The sequence below is a fragment of the Monodon monoceros genome, unplaced genomic scaffold (assembly GCF_005190385.1).
Source record: "Monodon monoceros isolate NGI ecotype Baffin Bay Population unplaced genomic scaffold, NGI_Narwhal_1 Super_Scaffold_19, whole genome shotgun sequence".
NCBI lineage: Eukaryota > Metazoa > Chordata > Mammalia > Artiodactyla > Monodontidae > Monodon > Monodon monoceros.
The window spans coordinates 30062242-30083464 of NW_021703775.1; the positions used below are offsets into that span (position 1 = coordinate 30062242).

At 40.9% G+C, this 21223-nt stretch overlaps 1 protein-coding gene across 2 annotated transcripts in view; it reads left to right on the forward strand.

Annotated features, from left to right (window-relative positions):
- The window catches only part of AAK1 (AP2 associated kinase 1), a 154247-nt gene that overhangs the window by 125423 nt on the left and 7601 nt on the right, over positions 1-21223 (forward strand). The window contains exon 17 of one of the 2 annotated variants that reach the window (XM_029232349.1): positions 3726-3821. In XM_029232349.1, the coding sequence (XP_029088182.1) occupies positions 3726-3821 (96 nt within the window). Of the gene's footprint in view, positions 1-3725; positions 9781-21223 lie in introns of those variants that run through there. The other variant, XM_029232348.1, reaches the window with a different exon arrangement.

Here is a 21223-nt window from a genome sequence, read left to right on the forward strand (position 1 = left end):
CAGTTGCCCACCCCACCCCAGCCTTTGAGGATTACACTGTTATTGAGAGTGCTTTCTAATAGCTGTGTGTTTCCCTTGTAAGAAAAAACTCATGTTTTAACCATATCCCATAAGTCTTCATATGATGTTCTCATTGTTAATATTTTGGAACAGGCATTGGAATTATTTGGAAGGTCTGTTTTTTAATATTAAATAGTGAAAATTTTTTGTGTGTTATTTTTTATTTTTAGCTTTGTTGTCTGGTCTATATACTTTTTAATTTTTTTTTTTTTTTTTTTTTTTGCGGTACACGGGCCTCTCACTGTTGTGGCCTCTCCCATTGCAGAGCACAGGCTCTGGACATGCAGGCTCAGCGGCCATGGCTTACGGGCCCAGCCACTCTGCGGCATGTGGGATCTTCCCGGACCGGGGCATGAACCCATGTCCCCTGCATCGGCAGGTGGACTCTCAACCACTGCACCACCAGGGAAGCCCTAATTTTTTAATTTATTAGTATTTTGGTCTGGTTGAAAGTGCTTAAAGTTGGATATGCCAAATAGTTGACTAAATATACCAAATGTATAAAGCATTGGTCATTGTCCTTGAGATAAAATGTCACAATGATCACTAGTTATGGTGCTGGGTAGGATATAGTTTCCCTGGAAAGGGGGTCATGGAATAAGCCCTAGGAAGGTCTTCTTTGATGCTGAATCCCAGCATTTAGTACAGTGCTTGGCTCAGTACACATTTGTTAAATGAAGGAAAGGAGCCGCTTTTTGCCAAAGGATAGGAGCTTGGATTCACCAATGTTAATAACAGATGTCCCTAATCATTGTCCATCCACTTCCAGTTTTAATGCCTGATTCTTTATTATCATACATTTTATGTTTTGTTTTTTGTCTGTATGAAATGTTTTTTAAAGAGTTGTTTTTTGCTTTTATTTTTGCCTCTTCTCTGCTTAACTTTGAAGGTTGTAAATGGCAGTATTTTTTTTTAATGGCCCAGCCATTAGAAAACACATATTTGAGTAGAATTAGGACAGTAGTACCCGCGAACATATGTTGAGTACATGCTGCATGCTAAGCCCACTGGGTAAGTGCTTTTATGCACATTATCTCCAGTGATCCCTCACAACAGCCCACGAGAGGCTAAGTGACCTGCCCAAGGTCATAGGTGGAGAATGACAGAGTAGAAATTTGTACCTGGGCAGCCCAGCGCAGAAGCTGTAGTTACAACCACATCTCAGAAATCTTATAAATCAGTGACACTAAGCTTTTACAGGCATTACAAAACATCTTCATATTTTCCTCAATTTATCCAGCACTATTCTGTGAACGTTTGGTATTTACCCTTCGTTTGCATTTGTGGTATGAATGAAGAAGAATCTTCATTCTTTACAAATGAAGTAAAATTATACCTAGATCCCAGAAATTAGTGTGTCCTCACTGTATGAAGTTCAGGGTGGCACCATTTTCTCCAAGTTTTCTAATCAAGCTCAGACCGTTCACTGATTTGAAACCTTCTAACCAACCGAGAGAGGAGAGAAGCAGGAAATTTGGTAATGAGCTGGGGGGGATGACACAAGGGTTATCCTTAACATTTTTATGGTAAAAGCTGCAAAAATGTTGCTAAACTGTGTTCATAGATTAGAGGAGGAACAGGCAGACAATTAAAACTTGACATTGTGCCTCTTTATTTAAAATACAGTAAGTCCCCTACATATGAACGAGTTCCGTTCCAAGAGCACATTCGTAAGTCCGGTTTGTTCATAAGTCCAATTTGTTCGTAAGTCCAACAAAGTTGGCCTAGGTACCCAACTAGCACAGTCAGCTATATAATACTGTACTGTAATAGGTTTATAATACTTTTCACACAAATGATATATAAAAAACAAACACAAAAAATAAAGAAAACGTTTTTAATCTTACAACACAGTACCCTGAAAAGTACAGTAGTGCAGTACAACAGCTGGCACACAGGGGCTGGCATCTAGTGAACAGGCAAGAAGAGTTACTGGCTGGAGGAGGGAGAGGAGGTGGGAGATGGTAGAGCTGAAGGATCGTCAGCAATAGGAGATGAGGGCAAGCTGCATGTGACAATGTACACCAGACGCGTGAACTAACTTACGTGACTGGACATAGGAACGCATGTTCACATCTTTGAAAGTTCTCAACTTGAAGGTCGTGTGTAGGGGACTTACTGTATTTTTCTGTTGATAAATTATATACATTCATTTGCTAAAACCCCAAGGAAGCAAGATTGAAAAACTCATGACCCCATTCCAAGAGGAAAGCATTGCTAACATTTAACAATATTTATGTCCATAGTTTTATTTCTTTGTACATACTTTTTTCAAACATGAATTATACTATACATTCAATTTCATAATTTGTTCTTTTTCTTTTAATATATTTCATTGTATCTCATTTTAAAATATTTCAGAGACTAAGAGCAGTGATTTTAACCCTTCTCTTCCTCCACAGACCTTTAAAGAAGCTTAGTTAAAAGCCCACTTGAATGATATTCTTAAAATGACAAAATTATAGAGACTGGGACAGGAGTAAGGAGTGGGTGTGACTATAAAGGAGTACAAGGAAGTTCTTTTGTTTGATGGAATAGTTGTGTATCATTGTTTTGGTGCTTAGGCTAATTTATACGTACTATCAAATGGCGAGGAACTATAAACACACAAACACACACACACACAAATGTGAGTACATGTGAAAACTGAATAGAGTTTAGTTAACAGAATTGCCCTGATGTCAGTGATATTGAACTGTGGTTGTATAAGAACTCACCACTGGGGGAAGCTGGTTGAAGGGTTCAGAGGGTTCTCTATGTACTGCAACTTCCTATGATTCTACAATTACTTGAAAATTAAAAGTTTTTTTTAATCCATTTTATAAAAGGCTAAATTAGATTTTAATTCAGGAACTAACTCATTATTAAAATGCAAGGTAAAGAATGGTAAAGTAGGAGCCAGGAGACCTGTGTTTTGATCCTGGGTCTGCTGGTGGACCTCTGTCTAGTCTCTTAACTTCTGGGCTTCGTTTTTTTTTCTGGAAAATAAGAAAATTATGGTAGAAAATGCTGAGATCCCTTCAGGCTCTGATATTCCATAGGGTATATAGATTTCTGTAAATCTATAAGTTTGCCAAATATAGGATGAATGCCAGTAGTATGGTAGATGTAGTCCAAAGGTTAGGGTTTATCTAACCTTCCAATAGGGAGGAAATCTGTTTCTGTCTCTTTCTGTCTACCTAGCACTACATTAGATATATGGTGATAGAATAGGACTCAGTCCCTAAAGGACCTCAAGAGGGAAATGGGCACATAGGAAGTACCTATACACATATTCTAAGGTACAAAATAGGCAAAGTTTGTTTACCTACCAAAATATGTGATAAGGATAGTAGTAATTGCAGTAGGAATTCTGAGAGAGATCACTATAGACTGCAGTATCCAAGGAAGATGTGGAATTTCAGATGTACGACTATCCTACTTTTACCATTAATTGCATCTCAGACTACGTTGCAAGGACCAAATTGTACATCTCAGACATACTTTGCTATTACATTGAATTATATCCACTCATATTTCTTTATTCTGCCTCTAAATTTAGACTTACTCTATAATTTGAGTTGGGTTAATAGATGGTAAGTACATCTGGATTTACTTGATGTTTTCTGCTTTTGTCTTTTTTTCTCTCTCTTCTTGACCCTTCCTTCCCCTCCAACCAATTCCAGCTGAAAAAAGGAAGGGTGGGCAGACTGTGGATTCTAGCCTTCCTCTTCTAAGTGTATCTGATCCTTTCATTCCTCTTCAAGTACCTGATGCACCAGGTAGGTAAATAAAACTGATCTGAAGTTAAGTTACATCCCAGGGCTTCTTGAGAGTTCTGTTTTAAACACTCCAGGAAAAGGACTTGAATTCCAATACCTGTTAATAGGTGCTGTTGTATATTTTTACTGTCTCAATAAGAGGGGCAAAATTCTCTTGTGGGGTCACTAGTCCTTAGCAAAGATAATAAATTCAGCTCAGATTATACCAAGTTGTATTCCACATCATGTCAGTCTCAAGCTTCATATCCTTGACTGTGTTAATGGTAATATAAAGGGCCTGTGTATCGCAGAGAGCATTATTAGTTCAGTGTGATTATAACAATGTGGGGGGAAACCCAAAAGCCTATGATAGAAGGAACAAAATGCTAATGGTGTAGTATAATGATTGGATTATGAGTGACTTCCTGTTCCTATTTTGCTATAATGTGCTTTTATTTTTAAAAGATACAAATACATAATAAAATTTGATAGGGAGTGTGAGTCAGGAGACCTCGGTTCCACTACCTTCCACTATCTGGGCTTGACTCTTCGTCATCGAAATAAGTAATTCTAATCTCCCCTACTGTCTGCTCTGTACCGATTTTTAAGTAAGCAGTCTAAAAAAGTAAGAAACGGTTAGTGTGGTCTGATTGAAATAGCTTTTGAAACAATATCATTGGATGCTTTCCATTTGGAGTTCGTGAATGCCAAAGATTTCTCTTTGCGCTCCCCTCCCCATCCTTTTGGGGGAAGGGGAGCAGAATGTGAGGAACAGAAGCCACCCTTTCTCTTTTTTTTCAGTCTCTTTGAAAAAGCAAATAGATCCAGCTCCTTAGAAACAGCTGACAGTCATTTTGCTGCTGGTAGTTTTTTCTTTTCTCCCATTCTTACCGCTGTCGATTTCTTAAACTAAAAGTCTTAAACTAAAAGAATCTGCTTGGTTTTTCTTCTCTCCCAAAATGTCAGAGGGATTTATTTGATTGATTGCCTCAGGATCGGAAGTGATTGTGATGTGCATATCCTCTACTTACTAAGACAGACCACAGCTAGGTTCCCAAGACGGTTTTTATTTCTTTAAGTAGTTTGTTGACCCTTCTAAGAGGAAGAAGAAATTTGCCCTGATCGGGTAGTATTGTGTAACTTTATAGCTTGCTGGACCTGGAGGTAGGTCAAAAATATCTAAAGTCACTAGAGAATGATTCAGTATAGGGTAGTTAAAGAAAAGAGAAGAAAGAATCAAAAGAGGTCCTTTTCTCTGTTGCATTCATCAGGCATGCCCGGCAGGGCCGAAACAGGCCAGTTTCAAGCAGAAGACTAGAAGGGATGGGCTGTAAACTCGAGCTGGGGCCCACTGGCTTCTTTTTCCTCCCTTTTGTGGCAGTCATAATATCAGACAAGGAAAAAGGGATTATTGAGGCCTTCTCCCTTTGGTACCCCTTTGGGTCCATGCCTTGCTCTTACCCAGATAGCCCATGGACTGCAGAACTGGAAGGGTGACCTCTTGGCACAAGCCAGAGGACGAAAGCATAAATCAGACATGTCACTCCTTTGCAGTCCAGTGAATTCTCAAATCACTGAGCAAAAAATCCAGGCTTCTTACCATACCTACAAGACCCTGACTAGTCTGGCCCTTGGCTACCCTTCTAACCTGAGCTCATAGCATTCTTCCCTTCAGTCTTTCCTCCAATAAGCTAAGCTAAGCTTATTCCCACATCAGGGCCTTTGCACTTTCTGGTACTCTGCCTGGAAAGCTTTTCCTTCTTGTCATTCGACATTTGGGTCTCTGCTTAATTGCTGTCTTCTCGGAGAGGCCCGACGTGGTCCCAAGGGCACTGTCACTCACACCCCCTGGCTTTTTTCTTCCTAGCATTTATCATGACATTGTCTGTTTCTACTTGTTCATTCCTCTTTCTCCACCAGAATGCCAGTGTCCTGAGGGAGGGACCTTGTCTGTCTTATTTACCAGTGTACCGTTAATGCTGAGAACCCTGCCGGGTGTAGCTGGCACTCAGTGAGTATTTGCAGATTAGATGAATGAAGTAAATGAAACCTGAGGCCGAAAGGCTTTTGGCAGCCCCATTACCCTCCATTTCCGTCCCCAGCTACCAAACACCAGAATACTATCTCCATAGCCTTCCGTCTCTGAGTCCACCAACCCCTAGCCAGGCCTCCTTCCCACTCTTGAGGGGGCATAAACAGAGGCACAGCCCACATGTCAGGAAGCTGCCAAACCCTGGGATGAAAGTAGTAGCTAAACTCAGCAGATCGTTCAGCTCCTCCTTTCATGATGCTCTGCAGAATCTGGGCTAAGTATGGCATGTGACCACTGTGTCTTTGATTACCTTATTTACTGTTATATGCCCAGCCTGTAGCACATTCAGTTATATAGCTCCTTTATCCCTGTATCCTTCCTCAGCATCTTGAAATGCCCGAGTGAGGAAAGGGCCGAGAGTTTACGGTCTCTGGTACCTTGGCAGACTACAGGTTTGTCTCCTGCCCCTCAAAGCAAGCAGTTTGTCACTCCCTCCACCGGTGGTGGATACCGGTCAGGTGTGTTGGTTGGTTGGGTTTACATACATGCTTCCCTCCCACACTCAGCCTTCCTGATGGTGAGAATCATGGAACCTTAGTCTCCTGACAACTATGCCTTTTGTGACTTAACATTTTATTTTATGCTTTTTAAATGTTTTCACATATGATTTCCTTTGAGCCAGAAATAATACTGACCGGTGGGTATGTCCAGTAATCTCTCTCTTCGTGAGTAAGGAAGTGAGGCCTTAGTGCTGCCGTGACTGTGCTCCTTCCTCTTGGTGGCTCACAGCACCCACACAGCGAGGGGTCGTTTGGGGACAGATCCCAGCTCAATAAATCCTTTGACTAGAGAGCTAAATTTAAGGGTTAGGGAGATACAAGAATGGATTTGAACTTGTAAGAGCTTGGTTCTAGCCACTTAGTAGCTAAGTGATTTTGGTCAAATCACTCAAACTCTGTGTTCTCCCCCTCGTCAGCATTGGCCATAGTAGAACCTACCTGCGGACTGGCTTGTGTGTCTCAGATGAAATCATGTATTTGAAATTGCTTTGGGAACTCTGAATTAGTATAAAGATAGGAAGTGCTATAACAGCTTTGGTTCCAGGCTCTTATTCCCAGGGGCGCAGTCCTAGTTATCAAGAAGTCTTAGCAATGGTATTTTTGTCTTACAGAAATGAAACTTGCTCTTATGACCTATGACCTTTGCACAGCTCAGAGCCATCAAAGTAGAACTCCTTGATATTAGCAATTGTTAAACTCTAAGTGAAGGGACACTGGATAATTGGAGGTGTTTTTCTTTCTTTTTTAAGGAGTATTTTTATTTTCCAAAGCATTGTAAAACAAATTTTCTTAGAAAACCTGGCATAAAAAAATCACAGCCGAGCACTTGTGTGCTCATAAAGCTGCCACATGAAGCCTAGCTCTAGTGAGCCTCAAAGTATTTCACTGACGCTCATATGCTGTGTGTTCATTTATTTTGCCTTTTATTTGTATTAGGGAACAGATAAGCTATAGGCGGTATCAGAGGTTTAAAAAAATGGTAGAGAAGATTGAGGAATTTTCTCTGAAAATTGGTGGAAAGATTTTATCATTTTTAAAAATTGTGGTAAAGTATATGTAACGCAAAACTTCCCATTTTAAAGTGGACAGTTCATTGGCATCAAGTACATTTATATTGTTTACAGCCATCACCACCATCCATCCACAGAACTTCTTTTCATTTTGCAAAATCGAAACTCTGCCTATTAAACAGTACCTCTCTGTACCTCTCTCCCCCCAACCCCTGGCAACCACCATTCTACTTTCTGTCTCTATGAATTTGACTACTGTAGGTGCCTCATATAAGTGGAATTACACAATATTTGTTCTTTTGTGACTGGCTCTTTTCACTTAACATAATGTCCTCATGGTTCGTACATGTTGTAGCATATGTCAGAATTTCTTTTTAAAGCTGAATAATATTCTGTTGTGTTTTGTTTATCCATCTGTCAGTTAACACGTGGGTTGCTGCTATCTTTTGGGTACTGTGAATAATGCTTCTTTGAACGTGAGTGTGCAAATATCTCTTCAAAACTCAAGACTCTTTGAGGTACATACCCAGAAATAGAATTACTAGAACCTAACTCTATTTTTAATTTTTTGAGGAACTGCCATACTGTTTTCCACAGTGACTATACCCTTTTACATTCCCGCCAGCAGTGCTCAGAGTTTGAGGAAAAGATTTTTATAGCAACCCCTTTAATACTGACCTTTCAACATCAGTGTTCCACAAGACTGAGCAAGAATGCATTAGTTGCCCCGTAAGTGCCACTTACTAGAATTAACAACTGTTTTTAAAAAAGTACTTCTTGGCTTATGGCACTCCGTGTTCTCTTGAAAAATAAGCAAGAGGAGCTGTGTTTTCTCAGTGCTCTGTTGTCAAGATAGGCATTCCTCTCAGAGCTATTTGCTTGGCATCTCCCTCACTTCCAATTGCTGCCTTGTGATATTTTAAAAGCCCAAGGTTGATCAGAGTATGTGTCTTTACTCTGGAAAGTTTTTCCTCCCACAGATTCAGTTCTCTAACATGGACTCGGAATGGGTCATGGTGGTTGACTTTTGATTCCAGCTTGCAGATGTCACAGATGGTTTAGTGTCTGGTTTCTCAGTGATAGGAGCTAGAGCGACAAAATTCTAAAAACAGCATCTCTCATTACAAGACATCAGGGCTTACACCCCAAGTTAGACAAGACGTAAATTTCCAAAACCACAAAGCTGTAGCAGCCAAATCATCTTTTTCCATGGGGCTTGCATCTGGCTCTTCCATGTCTGTAAGTTCAGTCTGCTTTTGTCCTCATAGCCGTAGTCCTAACTAGGGTTGCAATGGGCCTTGAGCAAGCCCTTAGTCCTACTAGCCTGTATAAATAGATATCTACCCTCATCTTTGATATTTTAAAAGAGAAAAAGCTCACAACTTGCAGTATATCCTGGTCTCCTGCCAGGAAGTGGTTCTGACTGTCTGGCCTTCGACTGGTTTATGAAGGATTTGTACCCTTTTCTGTGATTTATATTTTCAGTTACTAAGTCTTGAGAGGAGCGGTATGAGAATCTGAAATGGATTAATCCCTGTCTCCAACTCTAGCAGCTGCCCCCTCCTCTCTTCCCCTAATCCCTCACGCCATTTGACTTATGTTTAAGGAGAGGGGAGGTGCTCAGAAGAGGAGACCCTTTCATTCCCCCCTTCATTTCAAAGTACTAACAATCCTCTCCTTTAAAAGCACTCTCGGTTTCCACGGTCCAGGCTAACTAATTCTGCATCCATTTTTCTTCAGGGGTCCACCTTCTCAGTCTTTTAACCATGATTTCAGTGCTTTTCCAAGCTCTTAACCTGACTCAGTTTTATTTGGGAACCCTAGAGACTTGAGAAAGAACTGATTATAGTACTGGGAATGTGATAAGAAAATCACACCAACAGAAAAATAGGAGCAGACAATTCACAAAGGACAAAAGATGAATTATCAGGAAATAATATTTTTCTAAGGGTTCACCATCATGATGAATCCAAGAAGTACCAGTTATAAAGCAGGGAGGTTCTGCAGCTTCTGCTGTCAGATTGGTAAAGGTGAAAAAAAGCTACCACCTCAGGCTTGGTGAAGGTATCAGAAAATGGACACACTCAGATCCTGCTAGTGGGAGTAGCAGTTAGTACAGCTTTCAGGGAGGACAGCGTGGCCTTTAAGATTTTACTTCCTTATTGACTTAGCAATTCTTTTCTAATACATTGTCTGAAGAGCACATGAGTATGCTTAAGTATTTATTGAACGTTCAGAGTTTATAGGAAAAGGTTGGAAGAGCATTTGTTAAAAACTCAATAGTGGCTGTCTCTACAAGGGAAATTATGGGTAGTTTTATTTTTATCCTTTTTTAAATTTTTTAACATCTTTATTGGAGTATAATTTTTTTAACATCTTTATTGCAGTATAATTGCTTTACAATGGTGTGTTAGTTTCTGCTTTATAACAAAGTGAATCAGTTATACATATACATATGTCCCCATATCTCTTGCATCTCCCTCCCTCCCACCCTCCCTATCCCACCCCTGTAGGTGGTCACGAAGTACCGAGCTGATCTCCCTCTGCTATGTGGCTGCTTCCCACTAGCTACCTATTTTACGTTTGGTAGTGTATATGTGTCCATGCCACTCTCTCACTTTCTCCCAGCTTACCCTTCCCCCTCCTCGTATCCTCAAGTCCATTCTCTAGTAGGTCTGCATCTTTATTCCCATCTTGCCCCTAGGTTCTTCTGACCATTTTTTTTTTTTTTTAGATTCCATATATATGTATTAGCATACGGTATTTGTTTTTCTCTTTCTGACTTACTTCACTCTGTATGACAATCTCTAGGTCCATCCACCTCACTACAAATAACTCAATTTCATTCCTTTTTATGGCTGAGTAATATTCCATTGTATATAGTGCCCACACCTTCTTTATCCGTTCATCTGTTGATGGACACTTAGGTTGCTTCCATGTCCTGGCTATTGTAAATAGAGCTGCAGTGAACATTTTGGTACATGTCTCTTTTTGAATTATGGTTTTCTCAGGGTATATGCCCAGTAGTGGGATTGCTGGGTCGTATGGTAGTTCTATTTTTAGTTTTTTAAGGAACCTCCATACTGTTCTCCATAGTGGCTGTACCAGTTCACATTCCCACCAACAGTGTAGGAGGGTTCCCTTTTCTCCACACCCACTCCAGCATTTATTGTTAGTAGATTTTTGATGATGGCCATTCTGACCGGTGTGAGATGATACCTCATTTTGCTTTGCATTTCTCTAATGATTAATGATGTTGAGCACTCTTTCATGTGTTTGTTGGCAATCTGGATATCTTCTTTGGAGAAATGTCTATTTAGGTCTTCTGCCCATTTTGGGATTGGGTTGTTTGTTTTTTTTGATACTGAGCTGCATGAGCTGCTTGTAAATTTTGGAGATTAATCCTTTGTCAGTTGCTTCATTTGCAAATGTTTTCTCCCATTCTGAGGGTTGTCTTTTCATCTTCTTTATGGTTTCGTTTGCTGTGCAAAAGCTTTTAAGTTTCATTAGGTCCCATTTGTTTATTTTTGTTTTTATTTCCATTTCTCTAGGAGGTGGGTCAAAAAGGATCTTGCTGTGATTTATGTCGTAGAGTGTTCTGCCTATGTTTTCCTCTAAGATTTTGATAGTGTCTGGCCTTACATTTAGGTCTTTAATCCATTTTGAGTTTATTTTTGTGTATGGTGTTAGGAAGTGTTCTAATTTCATACTTTTACATGTACCTGTCCAGTTTTCCCAGCACCACTTATTGAAGAGGCTGTCCTTTCTCCACTGTACATTCCTGCCTCCTTTATCAAAGATAAGGTGACCATATGTGTGTGGGTTTATCTCTGGGCTTTCTATCCTGTTCCATTGATCTATATTTCTTTTTTTGTGCCAGTACCATACTGTCTTGATTACTGTAGCTTTGTAGTATAGTCTGAAGTCAGGGAGCCTGCTTCCTCCAGCTCCATTTTTCCTTCTCAAGATTGCTTTAGCTATTTGGGGTCTTTTGTGTTTCCATATAAACTGTGAAATGTTTTGTTCTAGTTCTGTGAAAAATGCCACTTGTACTTTGATAGGGATTGCATTGAATCTGTAGATTGCTTTGGGTAGTAGAGTCATTTTCACAATGTTGATTCTTCCAATCCAAGAACATGGTCTATCTCTCCATCTATTTGTATCATCTTTACTTTCTTTCATCAGTGTCTTATAATTTTCTGCATACAGGTCTTTTCTCTCCGTAGGTAGATATATCCCTAGATATTTTATTCTTTTTGTTGCAGTGGTAAATGGGAGTGTTTTCTTAATTTCATTTTCAGATTTTTCATCATTAGTGTATAGGAATGCTAGAGATTTCTGTGCATTAATTTTGTAGCCTGCTACTTTACCAAATTCATTGACTAGCTCTAGGAGTTTTCTGGTAGCATCTTTAGGATTCTCTATGTATAGTATCCTGTCATCTGCAAACAGTGACAGCTTTACTTCTTCTTTTCTGATTTGGATTTCTTTTTCTTATCTGATTGCTGTGGCTAAAATTTCCAAAATGATGTGGAATAATAGTGGTGAGAGTGGGCAACCTTGTCTTGTTCCTGATCTTAGTTTCAGTTTTTCACCATTGAGGACGATGTTGGCTGTGGGTTTGTCATATATGGCCTTTATTATGTTGAGGAAGTTTCTGTCTGTGCCTACGTTCTGGAGGGCTTCTATCATAAATGGGTGTTGAATTTTGTCAAAAGCTTTCTCTGCATCTACTGAGACGATCATATGGTTTTTCTCCTTCAGTTTGTTAATATGGTGTATCACATTGATTGATTTGCGTATATTGAAGAATCCTTGCATTCCTGGGATAAACCCCACTTGATCATGGTGTACGATCCTTTTAATGTGCTGTTGGATTCTGTTTGCTAGTATTTTGTTGAGGATTTTTGCATCTTTGTCATCAGTGATTGACATCTTTGTCTGGTTTTGGTATCTGGGTGATGGTGGTTTCATAGCATGAATTTGGGAGTGTTCCTCCCTCTGCTATATTTTGGAAGAGTTTGAGAAGGATAGGTGTTAGCTCTTCCCTAATGTTCAATAGAAATCGCCTCTGAAGCCATCTGGTCCTGGGCTTTTGTTTGTTGGAAGATCTTAAATCACAGTTTCAACTTCAGTGCTTGTGATTGGTTTGTTCGTATTTTCTGTTTCTTCCTGGTTCAGTCTCAGAAGGTTGTGCATTTCTAAGAATTTGTCCATTTCTTCCAGGTTGTCCATTTTATTGGCATAGAGTTGCTTGTAGTAATCTCTCATGATCCTTTGTATTTCTGCAGTGTCAGTTGTTACTTCTCCTTTTTCATTTCTAATTCTATTGATTTGACTCTTCTCCCTTTTTTTCTTGATAAGTCTGGCTAATGGTTTATTGATTTTGTTTATCTTCTCAAATGACCAGCTTTTAGTTTTATTGATCTTTGCTATTGTTTCCTTCATTTCTTTTCATTTATTTCTGATCTGATCTTTATGATTTCTTTCCTTCTGCTAACTTTGGGGTTTTTTTGTTCTTCTTTCTCTAATTGCTTTAGGTGTAAGGTTAGGTGGTTTATTTGAGATGTTTTCTTGTTTCTTAAGGTAGGATTGTATTGCTATAAACTTCCCTCTTAGAACTGCTTTTGCTGCATCTGATAGGTTTTGGGTCATCGTGTTTTCATTGTTATTTGTTCCTAGGTTTTTTGTTTTTGTTTTTGTTTTTTGCGGTACACGGGCCTCTCACTATTGTGGCCTCTCCCGTTGCGGAGCACAAGCTCCGGACGCGCAGGCCCAGCGGCCATGGCTCATGGGGCCAGCCGCTCCACGGCATGCGGGATCTTCCCGGACCGGGGCACGAACCCGTGTCCCCTGCATCGGCACGCGGACTCTCAACCACTGCACCACCAGGGAAGCCCTCTAGGTATTTTTTGATTTCCTCTTTGATTTCTTAAGTTATCTCTTGGTTATTAAGTAGTGTATTGTTTATCTTCCATGTGTTTGTATTTTTTACAGATTTTTTCCTGAAATTGATATCTAGTCTCATAGCATTGTGCTCGGAAAAGATACTTGATACGATTTCATTTTTCTTAAATTTACCAAGGCTTGATTTGTAACCCAAGATATGATCTATCCTGGAGAATGTTCCATGAGCACTTGAGAAGAATGTGTACTTGGATGTTGTTTTTGTATGGAATGTCCTATAAATATCAATTAAGTCTATCTTGTTTAATGTATCATTTAAAGCTTGTGTTTCCTTATTTATTTTCATTTTAGATGATGTGTCCATTGGTGAAAGTGGGGTGTTAAAGTCCCCTACTATGATTGTGTTACTGTCAATTTCTCCTTTTATGGCTGTTAGTATTTGCCTTATGTATTGAGGTGCTCCTGTGTTGGGTGTGTAAATATTTACAATTGTTATATCTTCTTGGATTGATCCCTTGATCATTATGTAGTGTCCTTCTTTGTCTCTTGTAATAGTCTTTATTTTAAAGTCTATTTTGTCTGTTATGAAAATTGCTACTCCAGCTTTCTTTTGATTTCTATTTGCATGGAATATCTTTTTCCATCCCCTTACCTTCAGTCTGTATGTGTCCCTAGGTCTACGTGGGTCTCTTGTAGACAGCATATATACAGGTCTTGTTTTTGTATCCATTCAGCCAGTCTATGTCTTTTGGTGGGAGCATTTAATCCATGTACATTTAAGGTAATTATCGATATGTATGTTCCTATTCCCATTTTCTTAATTGTTTTGGGTTTGTTATTGTAGGTCTTTTCCTTCTCTTGTGTTTCTTGCCTAGAGAAGTTCCTTTAGCATTTGTTGTAAAGCTGGTTTGGTGGTGCTGAACTCTCTCAGCTTTTGCTTGTCTGTAAAGGTTTTAATTTCTCCATCAAATCTGAGTGATATCCTTGCTGGGTAGAGTAATCTTGGTTGCAGGTTTTTCTCCTTCATCACTTTAAATATAGACATATGCCAGTCCCTTCTGGCTTGAAGAGTTTCTGCTGAAAGGTCAGCTGTTAACCTTATGGGGATTCCCGTGTGTGTTATTTGTTTCTTTTCCCTTGCTGCTTTTAATATGTTTTTTTTGTATTTAATTTTTGATAGTTTGATTAATATGTGTATTCGCGTGTTTCTCCTTGGATTTATCCTGTATGGGACTCTCTGTGCTTCCTGGACTTGATTAACTATTTCCTTTCCCATATTAGGGAAGTTTTCAACTATAATCTCTTCAAATATCTTCTCAGTCCCTTTCTTTTTCTCTTCTTCTTCTGGGACCCCTATAATTCGAAGGTTGTTGCGTTTAATGTTGTTCCAGAGGTCTGTGAGACTGTCCTCAATTCTCTTCATTCTTTTTTCTTTATTCTGCTCTGCAGTAGTTATTTCCACTATTTTTTTTGTTTGTTTGTTTGTTTGTTTTGCGGTACGTGGGCCTCTCACTGTTGTGGCCTCTCCCGTTACGGAGCACAGGCTCCGGACGCGCAGGCTCAGTGGCCATGGCTCACAGGCCCAGCCACTCCGCTGCATGTGGGATCTTCCCAGACCAGGGCACAAACCCACATCCCCTGCATCGGCAGGCAGACTCTCAACCACTGTGCCACCAGGGAAGCCCTATTTCCGCTATTTTATCTTCCAGGTCACTTATCCGTTCTTCTGCCTCAGTTATTCTGCTATTGATCCCTTCTAGAGAATTTTTAATTTCATTTATTGTGTTGTTCATCGCTGTTTGTTTGCTCTTTAGTTCTTCTAGGTCCTTGTTAAACGTTTCTTGTATTTTCTCTCTTCTATTTCCAAGATTTGGGATTATCTTTGTTATCATTATTCTGAATTCTTTTTCAGGAAAACTGCCTATTTCCTCTTCATTTGTTAGGTCTGGTGGGTTTTTGCCTTACTCCTTCACCTGCTGTGTGTTTCTCTGTCTTCGCATTTTGCTTAACTTACTGTTTTTGGGGTCTCCTTTTCACAGGCTGCAGGTTTGTAGTTCCTCTTGTTTTTGGTGTCTGTCCCCAGTGGCTAAGGTTGGATCAGTGGGTTGTGTAGGCTTCCTGGTGGAGGGGACTAGTGCCTCCCTTCTGGTGGATGCGGCTGGATCTTGTCTTTCTGGTGAGCAGGTCCATGTCTGGTGGTGTGTTTTGGGGTGTCTGTGGCCTTATTATGATTTTAGGCAGCCTCTCTGCTAATGGATGGGGTTGTGTTCCTGTCTTGCTATTCGTTTGGCATAGGGTGTCCAGCACTGTAACTTGGTGGTCGGTGAGTGGAGCTGGGTCTTGGCGTTGAGATGGAGATCTCTGGGAGATTTTTGCCATTTGATATTACATGGAGCTGGGAGGTCTCTTGTGGACCAGTGTCCTGAACTTGGTTCTGCCACCTCAGTGGCACATCCCTGATGCCTGGGTGGAGCACCAAGAGCCTTTCATCCACACGGCTCAGAATAAAAGGGAGAAAAAAATAGAAAGAAAGAGAGAGAGAGAGAGAGAAAGAGAGAAACAGATAAAATAAAATAAAATAACGTCATTAAAATAAAAAATAATTACTAAGCAAAAAAATTTTAAACAGTAAAAAAAAAAAAAATCGGACAGACAGAACCCTAGGACAAATGGTAAAAGCAAAGCTATACAGACAAAATCACACACAGAAGCATACACATAGACACTCCCGAAAAGAGAAAAAGGGAAAAAAATGTATATATCTTTGCTCCCAAAATCTACCTCCTCAATTTGGGATGATTCGTTGTCTATTCAGGTATTCCACAGATGCAGGGTACATCAAGTTGACTGTGGAGATTTAATCCGCTGCTCTTTTGGCTGCTGGGAGAGATTTCCCTTTCTCTTCTTTGTTCGCACAGCTCCTGGGGTTCAGCTTTGGATTTGGACCCGCCTCTGTGTGTAGGTCGCCTGAGGGCGTCTGTTCTTCGCTCAGACAGGACGGGGTTAAGGAAGCAATTGATTCGGGGGCTCTGGCTCACTCAGGCCAGGGGGAGGGAGGGGCACGGAGTGCAGGGTGAGCCTGCGGCGGCAGCGGCCGGCGGGACGTTGCACCAGCCTGAGTCGCGCCGTGCGTTCTCCCGGGGAAGTTGTCCCTGGATCCCGGGACCCTGGCAGTGGCGGAATGCACAGTCTCCTGGGAGGGGAGGTGTGTAGAGTGACCTGTGCTCGCACACAGGCTTCTTGGTGGCTGCAGCAGCAGCCTTAGCGTCCCATGCCCGTCTCTGGGGTCCGCGCTTTTGGCCTCGGCTCACGCCCGTCTTTGGAGCTCCTTTAAGTAGCGGTCTTAATCCCCTCTCCTCGCGCACCAGGAAACACAGAGGCAAGAAAAAGTCTCTTGCCTCTTCGGCAGCTCCAGACTTTTTCCCGGACTCCCTCCCGGCCAGCCATGGCGCACTAACCCCCTTCAGGCTGTGTTCACACCGCCAAGCCCATTCCTCTCCCTGCGATCCGACTGAAGCCCGAGCCTCAGCTCCCAGCCCCCGCCCGCCCCGGCGGGTGAGCAGACACGCCTCTCGGGCTGGTGAGTGCTGGTCAGCACTGATCCTGTGTTTGGGAATCTCTCTGCTTTGCCCTCCGCACCCCTGTTGCTGTGCTCTCCTCCGCGGCTCCGAAGCTTCCCCCCTCCGCCACCCGCAGTCTCCGCCCGCGAAGGGGCTTCTAGTGTGTGGAAACCTTTCCTCCTTCACAGCTCCCTCCCACTGGTGCAGGTCTCGTTCCTATTCTTTTGTCTCTGTTTTTTCTTTTTTCTTTCGCCCTACCCAGGTACATGGGGAGTTTTTTGCCTTTTGGGAGGTCTGAGGTCTTCTGCCAGCGTTCAGTGGGTGTTTTGTAGGAGCTGTTCCACGTGTAGATGTATTACTGATGTATTTGTGGGGAGGAAGGTGATCTCCGCGTCTTACTCTTCCGCCATCTTGAAGCTCTTCCTACTTTTATCCTTTAGCTCATCTGTATTTCCCAGATTTTATACAATAAACATGTATTATTTTTACACTAAGGTAGAAAACAATTGCAGTTTGTTCTTTTCTCAAATGAGGAGCAAGCTTCGATATTCCCCCACCTCGTCACCCTGTTCTCCTGGCCACTCATGTCTGGGCTGAGTTTGCACGTTGAACAGCTCTCTGCATTTCCCAAAACCTGTCGCCTTGAGGCCACGCATTTTAGCTCCTGCCCATGTCACTGAGTAGCCCTCCAGGTGTTCTTCCCTGCCATCAGTACCAGTTCAGAGTTCCAGTGTCATCATTAAGCAGTCCATCTTCTAAGCCGCCAGTTTGTACTTCCTGTTTTTCCCCTCACACTGGATGATTGAACTTTTAGAGGTGGACAGCATCTTTACATTTATCTTCATTTTATCAATAAGAAAACTTAGATACAGAGAGAAACAGTGATTTGCCCAAAGTGCCACATAGACTTAGTGCAGAACCCAGGTCCCCTGGCTTTCAGTACCTTTTCTTCCTCTACTAGACCACGCTGCCTCCACCTCCCACTTGACTTTATTCAAGGAATTTTGCTTATTCTGTTCTCATCCCAAGGCATTTGAGTAAAATCTAGAACTTCACCTGCCTTCACTACCTAGTCTCAAGCATCTGTGGCCGGCTGACCTATCTAGTCCTCTTACTTAAAGGAGATGTTAATCCTCTTTTATGGGCTAAGTACTTCAATTTATATGCACATGTATACACATTAATTCTGATAAATATGCCCATTTAATCCTAAAAGCCCTTTAAAGTAGTTCCTATCCTCTGTTTACAGGTGAGAAACTGATGCTTAGAAAAGTTAGGTAACTTAACTAACTTATAAACTCAGGCCCTTTGACTCTTTCATGTTGCTTATTCATTTGGGAGGATTTTGCAGACCCCAAATGAAAATGTATAGCATCACAATAAAAGATTAAATGTTTCTCAGGAGGATTAAATCATTGCAAAATACAATTTATGAATTATTTCTGGTTTTCGTTCGTCTGTCACTCTGTATAATTGAGAATTAGTGTGTGTCTTTGTACGTTTCAGGTATGAACTGTCCTAGAAGATATGTTTTGTTTTTGCATCCAGAGAAGCCATTTCCCATGATTCAAGTAAAATTTAAAAAGTCTTTGTTCATTATGTAGCAACAAGTCTCGTCATACGTGTAGAACTTGATCAAGGTTTTGGATTGTAAAGAACACTTCCTGCATAGTTTCCTAAATTCACCACCTCTTCTCTGCTCTTTCCCACCCCGGCATCATGATACATGGCCTCAGAGAGTTTTTATAAAAATGTGAGAGAGAGGCCAGAATTCATAAAAGGAAGGATATCAAAGCCAGACCTTGATGCACCTGGGACGCCTCCAGGCTGTGATTTAGAGACTGTCAGCCTCCTGTACCTCCCATTACAATCTTTCCCTCCCATTACAGTCTGTCCTCACATTCTTCATTTACAGTGACCAAAAATGACCAGTAATAGCTTAAAATTTATCTTCTAAGAGTCTGTACACTTTAAAGCAATCAAAGCCTTAGTTAAACCAGGAGATTGAATCTCTATACATAAAGCTCTGGGTCCTAGTCCTGGCTACCTCTGTGGCTTACTTGCTGTAAGATCTTAGGCAAGTTACTTCACCTCTCTGGAGCTGTTTCCCCATCTGCAAATGAGAAGGCTAATTGGATAAGATCTAAAGTTCCTTCCAGTGTTAACATACCTTTTATAACTTGACCATTGTGCATGGTACCATGTCTGTGTGAAAACACTTTCTCCTCTGGTTATGGAGCTAAGCACACCCTGTAGGCAGCATGTGGAGGAAACGTTGAAAGTCAAGTCCAGGCTCTACCATGTCCCATCTGTGACTTTGGGCAAGTCACGCATTCTCACGTTTTCTGATGTCCACTCTCAACTGTATCAGTATTCCCAAACCCAGGTTTTTTTGTGAATAATGAAAATGTTTGACACTGAACTCTACAAATGCAAGTGACACCCATTGTTATAATAGCACCTGGGGGTCAGTACTGAGTGACCGACAGCTGCAAGAGCCCCGGGAGTGAAAGAAACCATTTTTGCACAGGCTGCCGACGTGACTTATGCAGCGGCCCTGGACTCTCACTTCTGTTTTACTGCCTGATGTTACTCTGACCCCTGGCTCCTTCCTCCCACAGTTCTAAGATTTGAATATTCCTAAGCAACACTGACCATCCAGATTATCTGTGTGAGCAGCCTGTTACTTCGAGGTTTGGTCAGAAAAGAATGTGGCAGTTTACCCCAACCCCACCCCATTCCATCTTACGATACAACACAGGTACCCACGCATGCACACACATACCCTTTTACCCTCATGCTTTCTGCTAATGGCTAATTTAAAAAATCAGATTCTTGTTGAAGGACCTGCTTTTTTGCCATTGATCCCCTGTTCTCCCCACCTCCCCACTGAAGCCAAAAGGCAGAGATTTGACAGAGGACGAGAAGGAACCAGGAACTGGGGACACAGAAATTAAGAAGAGACCTTCCCTGCCTTCAGGGCTGCTGGAGAAGCGAAAGCACAGTGTTCCAGAAAGTTCCTAATGTGGCAGGGAGGGTGGAGAAAGGCTTAGAGATGATGTTTGAGTGACTAATACAAAAAGGTTACGGGGAGGTGTCTGTATTTTACAGATAAGGAGATCTGTTTCAGGAACTGCCCCAGGGTCACACCCAGTCACTGGAGAGGCCAAGACAAACTGCTGTATGAAAAAGAAGTAATGTTGGGGCCTTTACTTTTTATCCATTGCTTCACAAGATTGCAAATATCTGAGTGCTAAAAGGATAGAAGATCATTACTTTTTTTTTTTTTTTTAAGTGAGAGAACCTTTCGGGGTGGGGGGAATAAAACAAAAGCTAGTGTTCAGAATAATGAAAAATCAGACTTTTGGGGAAAACCATCTTACTTTTGCCAGTATGCTGAAAATTGTCCAAGATATTTTAAACATCTTTTCTTATAATGTCATGTACAGTTCAAGATTAGTGCTGATGTTATTACACTTGTATACTTGGTTAGAACGCTGTTTTTTTTTCCCTGCTGCTGAGAGGCTGCTTTCTTCCTTCCTTCCTTCCTTCCTTCAATAAAAATTAGGTATAAATGAGATATGTAGCATATTGGTATTTAATTCAAAGATAGCCACATGTTATACATTTCAAAGATGGTAAATTGGTTTCACGTATAAAAATGGCTTTTCCTGCAGTATGTTAATTGTACCAAAGCAAATTATCTTGCCAAGATGCTAAAATCCATTATTTTGTTTCATCTGTGTAGTTATAGATCACCTAGATTACAGATCACCTAAAATTTGGTTTCTATCCCTCAGAGAATATCTATTTCATCTTTGCTTATCTTGATTCCTGATAGCCTAGAAGAATACAGATTCATTAAAATGTTATACACACATACTTGAACTTTGCATTTCTTTTTCTCAGACATTTTAATTCTAGCTTTATCTTAAAGGCAGTTTGTTTTTGTGATAGAAAAAACATTGTTGACAGGCCTTTAACTGGGCAAATTATAGAATGTATGTGGTCTCAGTCTCTTTGTAAGTAAAAGGAAATATGAGCTCTTAATTCCCTTCTTTCTGTAAGAGTCTATGATTCATTACTTTGTGTCAAGTTAATGCTCTGCTCTTTTTTTTAATTACTTGAGAAACTTTATTTTAATGCTCTACTTTTAATAGGTTACAGGTAGAGAGTTGTTGATGGATCGGGCTAAAGAGTTGTCTTGGAAGGATCCTTAATGTGTCCATGTTATCACACATTAAGTTATCAGGTGTGACAAATCTGGTGGCTTCTCATGTCCTTTTGTTTTTTTAGCCAGAAGACATCAAAAGTAATCCATCCGCAGGCTTAGGTGAATTTTGTGAGATTTGAC